Source organism: Pleurodeles waltl, chromosome 4_2 (genome assembly GCF_031143425.1).
Source record: "Pleurodeles waltl isolate 20211129_DDA chromosome 4_2, aPleWal1.hap1.20221129, whole genome shotgun sequence".
NCBI lineage: Eukaryota > Metazoa > Chordata > Amphibia > Caudata > Salamandridae > Pleurodeles > Pleurodeles waltl.
Window position 1 is genome coordinate 343,013,000 of NC_090443.1, and position 16,307 is coordinate 343,029,306.

The 16,307-nt window shown below is 40.8% G+C and overlaps 1 protein-coding gene across 4 annotated transcripts in view; it reads right to left on the minus strand.

Moving 5' to 3' along the window:
- The window catches only part of LOC138294138 (E3 ubiquitin-protein ligase TRIM39-like), a 431,514-nt gene that overhangs the window by 226,835 nt on the left and 188,372 nt on the right, over positions 1 to 16,307 (minus strand). For all 4 annotated transcript variants that reach the window (XM_069233336.1, XM_069233333.1, XM_069233334.1 and 1 more), the window contains one exon: positions 13,887 to 13,970. In XM_069233336.1, the coding sequence (XP_069089437.1) occupies positions 13,887 to 13,892 (6 nt within the window). In that variant the 5' untranslated portion in view covers positions 13,893 to 13,970. The remainder of the gene's footprint in view (positions 1 to 13,886; positions 13,971 to 16,307) is intronic.

Genomic DNA, 16,307 nt, shown 5'->3' on the forward strand with positions numbered 1-16,307 from the left:
GCCTTTTTTAATTAGACCTATCTGAAACCACTAGGCACCAGAGATTTTAAAAAATATATATATATATATTTTTACAGATGGGGAGCGACCCCTCAGACGAGAGTTGCTCCCCTGGCCTAAAATTTATTTTAGGCCATTTCTGCCTATTTCTATTAGGCCGATCTGCCACTTGGGGGGGGGGGGGGGGGGCAGAAACGACTTAGGCACCACAGATTGGTGTATATGTTTTGTTTGGGGGTGCGGCCCCTTGGTCAAGGGTAACTCCTCATGGGGGCACATTACTGTTGGCCATTTCTGCCCCCTTTTTGTAAGGCCCATCTGCCCCCAAGAAGGGGGGGGGGGGGGGGGACGGGGACAGGGGAGCAGAGACTCTGGAAGGTTTTGTTTAAAAAAAAAAAAAAGTGGGGATATGGCCATCCCTCCACCCCAAATAAATGGGGACTATGTTGTTCTGCCCACCGGTGGTCAGATGGGGCAATTACCCCTATCCACTCCCCGGGGGCTGGAGGAGAGGAGAGGAAAAAAAAAAAAAGTGGGCTGGCGGATACCAAATAGTATGGGCATGGTTATGCCCTCACCCTAACTAAAGGGGCTAACAGTCTTTTGGCTCTTCTCCCGCATACTGAAAGATCTTATCCCAACGGCATGCAAGATGGTATTTGATTATTTGGGTTTCGGTTTTACATTTGGGTCATGAGAGCTTGTCTAACTCTCAAAATCATCCCACTTGGAATTGTGAGGGCTGCACTTTTCTACCACCCAGCATTGTCGCATCTATACCGATAAAAATTCTGCCCCACTTGTCAGCCTAAAAAAAGCTTTTTTTCCAAACTGCCCTTTTGGACTTGCTTTGGTTCTCACTCATTTTCAACATGTTTTTGGCTCTTCCCTGTCACAGGCACTTGGCCCACCTATACAAGTGAGGTATCATTTTTATCTGGAGACTGAGGGGAACGTTGAGTTGTAGGAAATTTGTGCCAGTGCGGTGATCCCACACAGAAATGTGGGAACAATGTTTTTTAGCTAAATTTGAGGTTTGCTGAGGATTCTGGGTAGGAAAACACTGGCGGATCCACGCAAGTCACACCTCCCTGGAGTCCCTCGGGTGTCTAATTTTCAGAAATGTCAGTTTAGTAGGTTTACCTAGATTGCTGCTGAGCCCAGGATGAAAAACGCAGGTGCCCCCCCCACCCCCTGCAAAAACAGGTCGTTTTGTGTGATCATTTTGATGTGTCAACATAGTGTTTTGGGGCATTCTCTGTCACAGGCACTAGGCCTACCCACAAAAGTGAGGTACCATTTTTAACGGGAGACTTGGGGGAATGCTGGGTGGGAGGAAAATTGTGGCTCCTCTCAGATTCTAGAAATGTGTGTAAAATGTTTGCCAAATTGAGGTTTGCAAAGGATTCTGGGTAACAGAACCGGATGAGAGCTCCTCAAGTCACCCCATTCTGAATTCCCAAAGGTGTCTAGTTTTCAAAAATGTATATGATTGGATTTTGGCCTCCTGCTCAGCCGGCACCTAGGGAAACTTACCAGAGCTAGGCACTTTCCCAAAAAAAGCCAGATTTCAATGAAGAAATGTGCAGTGTCCATGTTGAGTTTCCTGTCGCGGGCATTAGGCCTACCCACACAAGTGAGGTACATTTTTATCAGGAGACTAGGGGGAAACACAATAGAATAACAAGTGTTATTTCCCCTGGTCTCTCTCTACACTTTTTCCTTCCAAATGTAAGACCGTGTGTAAACAAACGTCGATTTGAGTAATGCCCTGTAATTCACATGCTAGTATGGGGACCCCAGAATTCAGAGATGTGCAAATAACCTCTGCTTCTCAACACCTTATCTTGTGCCCATTTTGGAAATACAAAGGTTTCCTTGATACCTATTTTTCTGTCTTCATATTTCAGAAAATGTATTGGCTCTGGGTACCTAGGCCTCTTGATGAGCCTACAAGCCCTATATATCCTCGCAACCAGAAGAGTCCAGCAGGCCTAATGGTATATTGCTTTCAAAAATCTGCCATAGCTGTAAAAACGTATAGGAGAAAACGAGGACAGAAATGGCTGTTTTTTCACCTCAATTTAATTTTATTTTTACTTTAGCGGTTACTTTCTGTAGGAAAACCTTGAATGATTTACATAAATGACCCCTTGATGAATTCAGAATTTTGTCTACTTTCCAGAAATGTTTAGCTGTCTGGGACCCAGCATTGGTTTCACACCCATTTGTCACTAACTGGAAGGAGGCTGAAAGCACAAATAAATAGTAAAAGTGGGGTATGTCCCTGTAAAATGCCAAAATTGTGTTGAAAAATGATTTTCTGATTCAAGTCTCTGTTCCTGAAAGCTGGGAAGATGGTGATTTGAAACCATTTGCTGATGCAATTTTCAGGAAAAAAAAAAAAACACACAAGCTTTCTTCTGCAGCCCTTTTGTCCCATTTTATGGAAAATAACGAAATTTTTGCTGTATTTTGGCTAATTTCTTAATCTCCTCCAGGAAACCCACAAACTCTGGGTACTCTAGAATCCCTAGGATGGTAAGAAAAAAAGTACGCAAATTTGGCATGGGTAGCTTATGGGGACAAAAAGTTGAGGGGCTAAGCGGGAACTGCCCCAAAAAAACAAAAAAAAAAAGGCCTGGCACCTGAGGCGGAAAAGGCCTGGCAGCGAAGGTGTTAAGGACTTTCTAGGTTCCTTTGATGTTCCTTTTTTACTTGACCTCTCCCTTTTGCGTGACCTTTTCTGAAAGGCTGATGGGGTTATTGTAGATTTAGATTTTTTGTAGCCATCTTGCCATCATTGATAAATGATTCAACCTCTTCACTGAGGGGATCAATTTCTTTGATGGTGCAGTTTTCAGCTGCATGTCAATTGCTTTTTAAGCTTTTGGGAGCCATGGGGAACCTCCCCTATCTCTCTTCCCAATTGTGATGTTTGCAAGAATTTTATGCTAAATATCAGCAAAGTGCAAACACAACCAAAATTCTACTCTGATCGCTACAAGTGCATGGAGGCATTTTGTATTACATAGATTTTAGTATTTATGTTACGCTCTCATTCTAGTGCATTTCAACTCTGTGTAGAACAACTTTATTTGCAGTATTTCTGTAGGGCTCAAGGTTTGAAGATCCTAATTTGGTCTAGTTATACTGATGGCTATGAAACGTTTAAAAGATACACTGCATGCAGGATTTCTCTTTTTAGCGTTTTCCCTGGTTTATAAAATAGTTGAAAAGGGATCTTTTTAAATACGTTATTTATTAGCACTGTATCAACTAATGTGCTTTGGATGAAGTCTGTCGAAATGTTTTTATATATTATTTAAAAAAAAGTAAGGTGGTTGCTGCCTTCAGCCACAACTATACTTTGTACAACATTGATTGACTCCTGTCACTTATCAACTCATGGGGAACAGGGTCAAGACTGATTTGCATATGACTGGGTCCAACCTGGAATGGCATGGTGAGCAAAAAAACTGATGGATTAAACCCAGATCTGTGACTGGGGGTGAATGTTTGATTTGTTCTACATTCCGTCTATCAACTATTCTTTTTGCGGTTGCGTATTCTAGCCTGTTTTCATGTGACTAGCTTGGTCAGGTGCCATTAGAAACAAGAAAAGGCGCTTGAAATGCTGAAGTTGTCCTTGCATTTTGCTTTGAATTCCAGCACAACTGTTTTTATGGATTTGATAATTTAATGTACTTATTGTATTTTATTTTTCATTTTTGTATGTTACCTACTTGTATGGTTTTTATTAACATTAACCGAATAAAGTATTTTGACTGGTCTTTTCTGGGAATTGCTCTATATCTTCTTGCCTACTCTCTAGAGGCAGGCTCCCTTTTTCAGATTCTCATTTGACCCTATACTTAGATTTTTCTCTGGCTTAACATGAATTATTGATTTGCCTCACCATCGTTTTTGCTTTCTGTAATTTATTCTGAATTTTGAATAAACTCATAGTTTTGACTTTGAATATTTTCCTGTGAGCATTTTCTTTACTTGCCCTTGGACCATCGTTCTTCAGGATGCACAAAGCCCAATCTTGTGTACTGGCCCATTAAAATTTATTGGTGCAAAATTTTGGTGCAGAATGTAGGTAAATCGGAGCAAATTTTGGTCAAATTTTAGTGCAAAATTTATTTGAATATGCAAAATACTATATACTGGGCTTCCAACACAGTTTGTCGTTTCAGCAAACACTATCGTTGATTAATGATTTTTTTTTTTTTTTATACCTGGAGTTCCTACAGGACCAAGTCAAGCACAATGCAGATGCCAGTGGTTGGTTTGGGTGAGGGGGGGGGGGAGAAGGAGTAATGGCAGGGCTGGGGCAGCGTGGAGAAGATTCCATGATTACAGCAGCCTTAGAGATAGACCAGAATGGCCCTTTTGTGGAAGGAGATGGAAATGGCTATTCTGCATAATTTGATTGATACAGGTGCTACCAACTCCACTGTTAGACGTGGTGGAGATTTCCAACCTACACCACTTCAGAAAAGTCATCCAAGCAGTAGGCATTACCAATAACAAGTGAATAATACATTTTCAGCTAACACCCTGGTAAAAACTGGTGAAATCACAAATAACCATTGATTCCTAATTAGTGGAAGTTCAATTAATCTGTTAGGACATGACCTTCTCTGCAAGTTTACGTGTGCAATTTACTGTACACTATGTGTTGGCATTCAGACACATGATGATGACTGAATTTATAGTAAAAGTCAGAAGGGTCAAGAGATAAAAAGTTCCCAGTTTTTACAGAAGACATACCTCCAGATTTAAGCCCTACAGTGACAAGGTAGTTTAGATTTTTTCAGGGAACAAAGTTGGATTGATCAAAAGTGCAGAGCCAGTGCAAATTCCGCCTTAACTAAATACAGTGTATACCTGTATCCCCACACTCCTCAATACAAGTTTACTTGTAAAGCAGAGGAGGGAACCGTACCAGTTATTGTTGAAATGATTGAGCAAGGCATTCTAAAAGAAGTGATAGGGTTCCCATGTAACTGTACAATCAAGGGAATGAAAGAGCCTAGCGGAAAATGGACAACAGAACAGGTACTGCACATAATTAATGATGTAGTAATTCCTCGTTATCCCTTGGTACTGAATCCTGCAGTAGTATTCTAGATTTCCCGCAGAAGCCCAGTAGTTTACAGTAATAGATTTGATTCAAACATTGTTTCCTCAATCCATCTTCATGAGGACAGTGAATATCTTGTTGCCTTACAGAAAGCTCTTAAATGTTCTCCCAATTCCTGAAAAATATCTGTGAAGTATAAATTTACCCTGTGACTCGGTGCTAGTGCAATACATAGATGGCCTGTTGGTCACAGATTAAACAAGTGAGCTGCAGAGTTGACAATTGTCTTGCTAAACCACTTGGCTGAAAATGAGCATAGAGTATAACATGGAAAATTAAGGTACTATGAAGGAAGGAAGAGGGGATATATTTGGGATACCATACTCAGAAGGGAGTAAGAAAGTTGTTCAAAGAACACATTTATGCGATTCCAAAAATTAACTTGCCAACATAACAGAGAGAAGTAAGGATTTTATGGTTGGTTGGCTGTTGTCAACAGTGGATGCCACACTTATCCCCAACTGCAAAGCCTTTACAGAGACTGGTGCACTATGAGGTTAGTGCACGCTGTGTCTTCTTGTCCAAATGATGCCCCCTCGCTGAATGCGCAAAAAATTCCTATTTTGTTATTTGCGGATGACTTAATTTCCAAAACCCCCATGGGCCTGCAGATTTTGGTTGATAGGTTCAACGCTTTTTGTGCGGACCATGGTTTGGAACTTAATGCCAGCAAAACCAAATTAATGATATTAAGCACGGGCCCTGCTAGGAGATGCACTATCACCTTAGATGAGGCTCCCTTAGGTAAACTATGCTCTATAGATTACCTGGGAGTAAGAATTACAAATGATATGCAGTGGGAGGATCAGATCGGTAAGAGTGCCTCACTTCTTCAGCATAGGTCAGGTGCCATTCTGCGCTTTTATAATACCAACATTGCAGAAGCTGTCTCTCCGGCTATTAAAATGTATCTGGCAAAGGGTGCAGCGATTTATGTCTGAGGTATGGGGTCCTTCCAACATCAACAAACTGACCGTGGGTGAAAATTTTGCAAGAGCTCTTCTTGCATGTCCTCACAGTACACCATTGATCCCGTTTGCTTGGACCTTTGATTTCATCGCATTTCCGATATGATAGGCATACGACCCTTTCTATTCTGGGTACGAATTTGGACCACTCCTGAGCTCATCGTTTACAGGGACTCCCTTCAAGATATTTTAGATAGACCTAATGCTGTCTTTATAGCATGTTTCCGAGTGGTTTTACATGTTGGGACTTTGGTATTTTTGGAAGAACCGGTACAATTTGGGGAGGGTCCCGAAACAACTTTTGAAATCTGTCTACTGGTCTTACGTCAGGAATGATTATCTTTTACGTACATCATACAGCCGGTTGACAACACAATTTCTTGCTTTTAAATGGCATTCCCAGTTTGAATTTTATTTGGACTTAATTCCTGATTTATTAGGTAAGAGCTTGTATGCTCGTTTTAGATTTGGGTGTCTACTGTTAGTCATTTACTTGTAGCTGGCGATCATCATTAACACTTGATTTGTGTCCTAGTTGTAATTGTGTAACCGAATCTGTAGTACATTTTATGTTTTTTTTGTCCAGCTTATGCCTCCGTTTGTCAAAAATTGATACATCCCGTCTGTAGGAGTATGGGCATAAGACAATGTAAAGCTGCCTTAAGGATATTACGTAGCGATACCTCCCTTGTTTTAATTTGTGCGGTTAGCAAGTTCCTTGTGGACGCATGGCATATACGATATCGCTTTTTAAAAATGCACTTTATTAGTGACACTTCTTAAACTTTTATATCTTTGTATTTATTGTGTGTGTATATCTTGGATTGTTGTGATTTTATGCTTTGATGGTTGTCTTTTTGAAAGAATGAAGCTTATGTGACTGAATAGTGCCCCACTACCTTGGTATAATTAATGTATGCAAGCCTTCCGGGAGTTCAGACAGGTTTTGTAGCACCCTCACTCTAGGTGTGTCAACTTATGAAAACGATTTTTACTTATTCTGTCATGAAAGAGAAAGGTGTGCACTTTCGGTCATACTGCAGGAGGCAAAGCAGGACATTGCATATTTTTCTGCTACACTAGATGTGGTGGCCTCTGTGCTCCCTGGGTGCCTGAAAAGCGTTGCCAGTAATACTTTATTAGCTGTTTTTATTTTGTACAGAATGAATTAATTGTTGTGGGATATACCCTTATTGTCTTGGTCCCACATTTAATTGAGACACTGTAAGATGCTGACTATGGCCCTCATTCTGACCTTGGCGGGCGGCGGAGGCCGCCCGCCAAAGTCCCGCCGTCAGGTTACCGTTCCGCGGTCGAAAGACCGCGGCGGTAATTCTGACTTTCCCGCTGGGCTGGCGGGCGGTCGCCTTCAGACCGCCAGCCAGCCCAGCGGGAAAGAGGCTTCCACGATGAAGCCGGCTCGGAATCGAGCCGGCGGAGTGGAAGCTGTGCGACGGGTGCAGTTGCACCCGTCGCGTATTTCACTGTCTGCGCAGCAGACAGTGAAATACATGTAGGGGCCCTCTTACGGGGGCCCCTGCAATGCCCATGCCAGTGGCATGGGCACTGCAGGGGCCCCCAGGGGCCCCGCGACCCCCCCTACCGCCATCCGGATCTCGGCGGTCCGACCGCCGGGATCTGGATGGCGGTAGGGGGGGGGTCGGAATCCCCGCGGCGGTGCAGCAAGCTGCGCCGCCGCGGAGGATTCAATGGGGCCGCGGTACACTGGCGGGACCCCGCCAGTGGTGCCGGTCCGACCGCGGCTTTACCGCCGCGGTCGGAATCCCCATTGGAGCACCGCCGGCCTGTCGGCGGTGCTCCCGCGGTCCTCCGCCCTGGCGGTCAAAGACCGCCAGGGTCAGAATGACCACCTATGTGTCCAAATCAGCAATCGCCCAACTAAATATTAGCAAACTATTCTTGTAGCAGAGAATATTTCAGTTCAAATCACAGTACTCTGATTCTGCAACACCTGTCACTGCCAAGTAAGGAACTAAACAATAAAATAGATGAAAAGGGCCAACACTATTGATGTGACAGAATTGTGCACCAACCAACATTGGTTACTCAAAATCTAACGCAAATCAGATGGTTTGATTTTATTTCTGGATGGTTCTTGTCTGCAAGACCATCATGGAATTCTTCAAACAGCAAATGCAGTTTGCACAAAAGCATATATTATGGAAGCATCATACTGGTGCAATGTACCTTCAACAAAAGTGGCAGAACTGATTGCAATTATAAGGCATGCTAAATATTGTAGAGTCTAGTGACTAGGTTGTGGCAAAGAAGCATGTGAGAAAAACATGTTTGTAACTATGTTGTAAAGACCCTTTCAAGTGATTGTGGGGAGAAATACTGCTCATAAGTGTGGAGGACTGCTTCATTGGATACAAGCATTTCATGCAATGAGTGACGACTGAACATCAAGAAGCACTGACAAAGCAGAAGGTCAAGTTCGTTACATTGATCCAGAGGGGAAAAAACAACAAGTTCAAGAAGAACAAGATCATCAAAAAGAACAAACTTTAAAAACATTGAAAACCCCAAGAGCAGTTCAAGGTATTCCAGTTGCAAGTTGTGTAAGTCAAGAAACAAATGAAAATGAGGCAAGAAAAACAAATCTAATTGAAGATGGAACCTTGATACAAGACAGTTGGTCTAAAGGTGTAAGAAGAGTTGTAAAAATTGACAGTTCAAAGAAATTGAGAAAAATGATCTGTAACAGGAAGATCTGAATGACTGATTCAGTCACAGGAATTGCACAGCTCCTGAATGGACGTATTTGATAAACATTGAACCACTGAAGAAAGATATTGATCTCACAGACTATTGATTTCTGTCTCGGAACTCTTAAGTTAGAACTGAATTACAAGAAGTTATCTGATGCCTGCATTAATAGATAATGCTTACTTTTGAAGATTAGTATTGTACCTTTACTATCCAACTGAAGATAGTTGTGTCTGCATTGAATCTTATAGACGAAACTTGTGCTTTACTTTTATCTACATTTGTTATTCTGCCTGCACAACAAATTCTAGAAAAGGCTGTATAACGCTTTTGAAATTTTTGTATCTTGTTTAGTTTTCGAAGTTGATAGGCATATTAGTGAGTCTAAACCAGGTGTCTCCAACTAGTCAATTGCGAGCTACCAGTAGCTCCCAGACGCCTTCAGAGTAGCTCACAGTCTGGAGTTCATTTTTAAATAAGCACAGGGTCACATTTTTTCTTTTAAAGTTAAGGTAAGGCTGTGTTTATTTTACATTGTTATCATCAGGCTGCAGATAGCAGTCCTGATCAGAAGCAGTGCTGGATTCAGATTTATAACCCAGGGCACAGAGGTGAAGAATTGAAGCAATAAGGTATTTAACACTTAAAAGTCTTTGACAAATCAGTATTGGAGGAAGAAAACACAATGATGTTTCTCAATGTTTTTAAATTGGAGAGAATTAAAATGCAAAGTTACCTTATAATCAACTTTTCATTATAAGTTTCTCTTTTGAAAATTAGAAAAGATTGCAGAAGTTAATTTGCAGGAAGAGGTTGAAGAGAGATTTAGAAATTCAAAGATGCATCCTAGACTTAGAAATAGTCAGGAGAAGAAAAGGAGTCTGATGAGAGAGAAAAATGATTCTTCAGAGGATACTGGAGTGAGTGAGTGTAGTTCCTAATGTATGATAGGTAAAGATTATATGCTGGTGATGGCCCATATTTAGGGGCATTTGTCACATCTGTGGTAACAGCTTATTTTAGCATTACAAATAAATGGACATGTTCTTGCTATTTAGGCATTAGTTTTTCAAATGCGATCATGCAAGTGAAGTGAGTCAAAAGAGTGAAATGTGGATTCGGACAAGTGCTTATCATTTTGGTGTTAACTTCTCCTATTTGTGTGGGTTTGAATAATGTTAAGATTAGGAAGTGGTCTACCTTAGTGAATCAGTTGGCTAATAATGCAGGTTCATTAACCAAAATTAAGAAATGATTATGCAATGGTTATTCAAAAATGCATGGTATTGTAAAGTTTACTCGCAAAACAAGGTGGTGTGTGCCATGTAATAAAGGTCCAGTAATGTTGCACATCTGTGCCCGATACAAGCATGCTAATTACTGATATTAATTAACTAATATTTTAAATGAAACTATAATTTGGGGAGGTTGTATGGAAAAGGACTGGTTTATGGTTTAGTACAACTGGAAAATAAATTGCAAAAAATGGTAAATGGTTTGGTGATTGGGTGGTGGGTAGTTAAAAAGAATATTAACCCCCTACTATTAAAACTATTTGTAGCCTTCTCTGACCATTTCTTCAACTTAAACTTTGCGTGGTGTTGTTTATTAGCAATTTTCCAACTAATGTGCTGTAGAGAGGTAGCTTGCCAGAGGTTTTCTGATAGGTTACCAAAACTGCCTGCAGCCACAACTGCATTGAGTATTGATTTTTAAATGGTTTGTTTCATCACACAATGTGATTTCCCCTTCTATGTACGGTAAAGAGAATAATTCTTATTCATAATTTGGGTGGTTTTAAGAGTAGCTTATTTTATGTAACAATTTTTGCGCTGTTAAGGTAACTTAGTTCAGCCCTATGCTACCACCTCAAGTTGTGTCGAGGGCATGATTCTCTACTCTGCAGAACCTATAAAAAGGTGCCACTACTGGGGTGTGTGCCAGAGCTTTCTGAATTCCATGTCGGATTGTCATTTGGCACCAATACCTGGAGTTTTTTTTCTTGCATATTATGAATTACTGAATTTCAGGATGAACTATCCATTTTGATTTCTGAAATAATTCTGAATTTTTATTAAACCCTTATTGTTTTGACTTTGAATATTGTCCTTCGAAGATTGTCTTTATTTGCTATTGGGACATTGTCCTTTAGGAGTCACAACTTGCATAATGGCCCTTTGGCCCATTAGAATTTATTGCTGAAAAGCATCATCAACTACATTCACTAAGAGAAGTACTAACTAATGCCACTATTCTATTATTTGACCCACTCTCCGATAGGAAACTAAGAAATGGCATTATAATACTAAATTTCAGATTATCAAAGCTTTGTGGATTCAGGTTTATGCTATGAAATGATGTAAAAGTGAGTGATTACCAATAATGCTCCAATTAGGCCATCTAATGCCTTTACTTAGCGATAAGTATACGTCAGTATTGAATCCTACAATGTCCAATGATATGCATGGTTTACTGCCCTTTAATACATGCAGTTAACACACTGGACCACAAAAGGCGAGTTTAACCCTGTATCAGGAAATCAAACCCACTGGCCTCTTGAAAGTCCATCCAAAAATTATCACAATGAGGGGGTAAATCATTTCCATCAGCATCTCTGGGTGGTGGGAAGCTTTGGCTAGATCCGGTACCGGAAACAATTAAGCCTTCAACAGTGTATCCACCCTAATGAAGGCATTGAATCAGAGTGAGGATGTACGGTGACCATTTGGTCAATTTTTTAGTAGGCATCAGTCGGCATCAGGCTGAAGTCAGTTTGGGATCAGACAGCAGAACCTGTACTAGATTCTCCTGCAGTGCCAGCGCACGTGCATAAATAAGGGAAGGACAGAGGTAGGTCATAGCCCTGGGATAGAAGCCTACACTAGAGTGAGTATGGAGCACGTTGCAGGTCCAATCAGGTAAGACTGCACAGAGGACAGATCCACCAATTGTAATCGGACTATGGGTCCTTACGAATCCTTGGGGCTGGAAACCACAGTAGACTGAGCCTGAAGATCATCAAATAACTGCAGCATGGCCCCCTTAAAGTAATCAATTTGCTGGGGCATTGCTGTTAGCCTGAGAAATTCAGGTCACACCAAGTTCAACTGTGGAATCAGTTCTGCAGGCATCTGGTAGATCGACTCACAACATGAAGCCCTCATGCCTTCTCTTTGAATATTGTGGGGCAGAATGGGGCCAAGTCCTGCTTTGTTCTTTTGTGCTTGCCTTGAACTTTGATTTTGACTTTCTGGAGCATGGACTGCGAAGTTGACCTCTTCCAGAAGCGGGAGAGAGTAGGTGCCCTCGACTTAGAACGGACTTACATGAGGCCACTGACTACTTGTGTTCAGCAACATACTGCTTCACTTCTGAGACCTTTCAAGTCACCTCCCAAGCCCAAATTACAAAGCTACACAACATGCAGGTCAGAGACAGACATCTGTTTTCATCAATCGCAGCATCGTTCGACACCTGTAGTTTTAGGAGGGGACATCATTTCCCTAGCAAACTGTATTTGTATTTCTCTTTTAGAGGTTGCCACAATACCACTGAAATTGGAAGCAGAGCCTCTGGTCTCAGCGGGCACTCAACAACAGTCTTAAAATACAAGTACAAAGTTTGCCATAGGATCCTGAAGTCGTACCAGCAGCAGATTTGTACTTTGCAAATACTGACAAAAGATTACGACATACCTTTGTCACAGTACTGCAACTGTTAAAGTTTTCATTCAGTAAAAACAACTTCAGATGTACATAAAAAATCTTTGCCATTTTACATATTCTCTTTTCGCCCAATAGGCAATTACCACGCACCAGAACATTTAATATAACATTGAAAGTGTGAATCTGGAACCACACAATCACCTTGATCAGTCATTTTTGACCATTCACAGACACTTACGAGTGTATTATCCTTCACATGGTCAATTTTTCCATTTATGTAACATGTTCTTTTTTTTTTCTTCAGTCATTCTTTCTGCCACCTCCCACAATAGGTGTTAATTTTTTCTGTGAAGCTACCCGCATATCTTCCATTCTTCTTTAGGGTATTTTGCATGTGAAACCATCAACTTCCCTTCCAGGGGTCTCAAAGGATGTTCAAATTTCGTCCCAAAATTTATTTCTCCCACAGAGGGTAGCACTCTCCCTTCAGACTAATTTCTCCTTTTCGTTTTGTAGCCTGTGATTGGTCATGGATAGTAAAGTTTTTATAAGCCAGTTTACTGGCTTTCGGCTACTCACAAACATGTATGACAAGTGTAAGAGTTTGAATGACTGCAGTTCAGTATTGTTGGACCCTTACGTATTTTGTATATTACTGGTAATTGCCTTCTACGTCAAGAATGGAATGGCCTGGAGACCGTATTCTTTGAAAGCAGCCCCCTACTATGCAGGCTACAGTGATCTAGGACTCTAATTTGTTTGATCTGGTGGTTGCTAGTTCATATATGATGTCCAATAGTAGCATTGATGGGTCAGAGTGGCACTTCTGAGGTCTTCCTTATGCATCTCATCACTATTCTCGCCAGTCTTGGTTGCATTTTCTCTGCTCATTTGCTTAAGAGACATGCTGTGCTACTAGAGCACCCTTGCGCACCACAATTACTACTAACCGGTAGCCTAAATCTCCCTTTCAAATGGGTGGCTCTCTGTTTAGCCTGCTCTTTAGTTTATCTGGTCCTTCTTTTTCCTCAACTTTATCTAAAAAGTCTATGAAAGTGGATTTCTATAAAAAGATATGGATTCTGTAATTGTTGAAGTTATCTCAACTTAAAGTTGACTCAAGGAGTTTGAACACAATGGGTTGACCAAGTACCTAGCATGGTGTGCTGCAAGTAATCCCTACAAATAACTTACATCAATCAAATTATTTGCAGAAATTAAAAGGGTGAGTTAAGTTATCCCCACAGCTGCTAAGGTTTCTTACTAGATTCTTCAGCCCATGGTGCTGGTTGAGGATTCAGCAAAGGCATACTTTCACTCTACAATTTGCTGTGAACCAGGAACTCTGCGACAATCGTGACTATTACTCACCATCATGGTTTTATGCTGATGTTGTTCTTGGCATTTATATTCAATCTCTTGCTTCAGAGGACAGAGCAACCCCTTGAGTTTTGCCTGCAGGGGAAACAGTGAATGGGTTATGTAGGTACATTTGTATAGTAAGGGATTAAATACATTTCACTGTCTGAAACTTGTGCGCATCATCATTATCTATGTGTCACACAAGTAGTCAAAAACAAAGGAAGGGACCAAAAAGTTGCAAGCAGCACATAATGAATGGCAATCAGGCAAATGGTTCACAAACTATTGAACAAAATATTTAGATGCAAGCAAGAAGCAAATAAAGAACTTGGACCATTGCCAAAATGTACTATTACACTGAGGAAGCTAAGGTACTAGGCTACTAAAGTATGAACAAAGGAGGATTCACATGATTTTGGTTGAGTCCATTCAAATTTAAGCGCATCCGAAGACCCAAATGGCTGGGAGGCCAGGCTTTCAATGCAACGTACGAAAGTCAAGGACAGACTGCAGAAATGTCTGACATTGCTTTGAGCTAAGGAGGTAGACTGCACTGAATTCAGGTAATGTGTCAATTTATCACAAGACAACCTTAATCCTCGCTCTTACTCAGCCCACAAAAGATTCAGCTTAACAAGACTGATACTGATGTGTCTGGCCATTCCCCCTCTTGAAAGAGAAACAGTTTTCCGATAAGGAAAACTAAGATGTTAAGAGCCTCTTGTGCAAACTACGATCTCCTTACTAGGAAGAAGTCCACCAACCCTTCCACTGCTGTGTTAGCCTTCCCCAACGAGAACAGTTCCTGAAATAATTTCACTTTTCTCTGAAATATTAAGCTTAAATGGCACAGTGTGAATGTGAATTCCAATCTGCACCTCAGACTGTGGGGTGAGATTAGTTTAAAACCACTGAAGGCTGGTTTGTGGGTAAATGAACGGATGTGTGTATACTTCGAACCCCTAAGCCACCCAACTGGTTTGACATAAAAAGTATGAGTTGATAACACCCTTACCTCGCATGCCATGAATTAAAATATATTACAGATGGCTTTAAAGTGTTTACCTAATAAAAACAGCAATAAAATAATTTAGTCATGTAATGAGCGATTTAATATGCGAGGCCATAAGCAGTGCACGAGGGAGTTATAGTTTGTTGACTAAACTATACCTTATTCCATTACCTAACTATAACTTTTCTTTAACTTCAGTTTTTTTTCCTTACAATTTTTTAATAAAGGTGAGATCTTATTAAGATAGCCAACCATAACGTCACTCACCTTTTTTTGGGTTGGAAGGGGGAAATCTATTATATATATATATATATATATATATATATATATATATATATATATATATATATATATATATATATATATATATATATATATATATATATATATATATATATATATATATATATCCTTTCAGATTTTGCCCTCGAAGCGAAAACGCACTCACAGACAGGTAATTATTATTTATTTCAACTTAAATCCGACTTGTAACAAAGGGAGCATTCTGTCTCTTCCTGACGCGTTTCAGGCCATCACAGCCCTTGTTCACAGGATCACAAGTGTGAAATCTGCACCTTCGTTGTTCTGAAACTAAAACCTCATGCAAATTACGATTATTGCTCTCCGGTGAGCCTCACAATGAGTCATTGGATATGCATGCTGGGATTCCAAGTTCAGCAACGTTAGTCCTTTCCCTCTAGTGGGTGTGCCTAGGTCACTCTTAATTTACACACAGTTAAAACCCTGCCATGGGTTTCCCAATTTTAAAAGTCAGATGCAATACATTTTTTCATTGCTGTACCTGTTGTCCTGCAATCCGCTTTTCTCAACTTCCAAAACCGAGCAGGCCCATAAATCACATCACTATGGCGGTGCAGTCTTCCTGGCTGGGCTGCCAGAATATATCCTTTCAGATTTTGCCCTCGAAGCGAAAACGCACTCACAGACAGGTAATTATTATTTATTTCAGCTTAAATCCGACTTGTAACAAAGGGAGCATTCTGTCTCTTCCTGACGCGTTTCAGGCCATCACAGCCCTTGTTCACAGGATCACAAGTGTGAAATCTGCACCTTCGTTGTTCTGAAACTAAAACCTCATGCAAATTACGATTATTGCTCTCCGGTGAGCCTCACAATGAGTCATTGGATATGCATGCTGGGATTCCAAGTTCAGCAACGTTAGTCCTTTCCCTCTAGTGGGTGTGCCTAGGTCACACTTAATTTACACACAGTTAAAACCCTGCCATGGGTTTCCCAATTTTAAAAGTCAGATGCAATACATTTTTTCATTGCTGTACCTGTTGTCCTGCAATCCGGTTTTTCTCAACTTCCAAAACCGAGCAGGCCCATAAATCACATCACTATGGCGGTGCAGTCTTCCTGGCTGGGCTGCCAGAATATATCCTTTCAGATTTTGC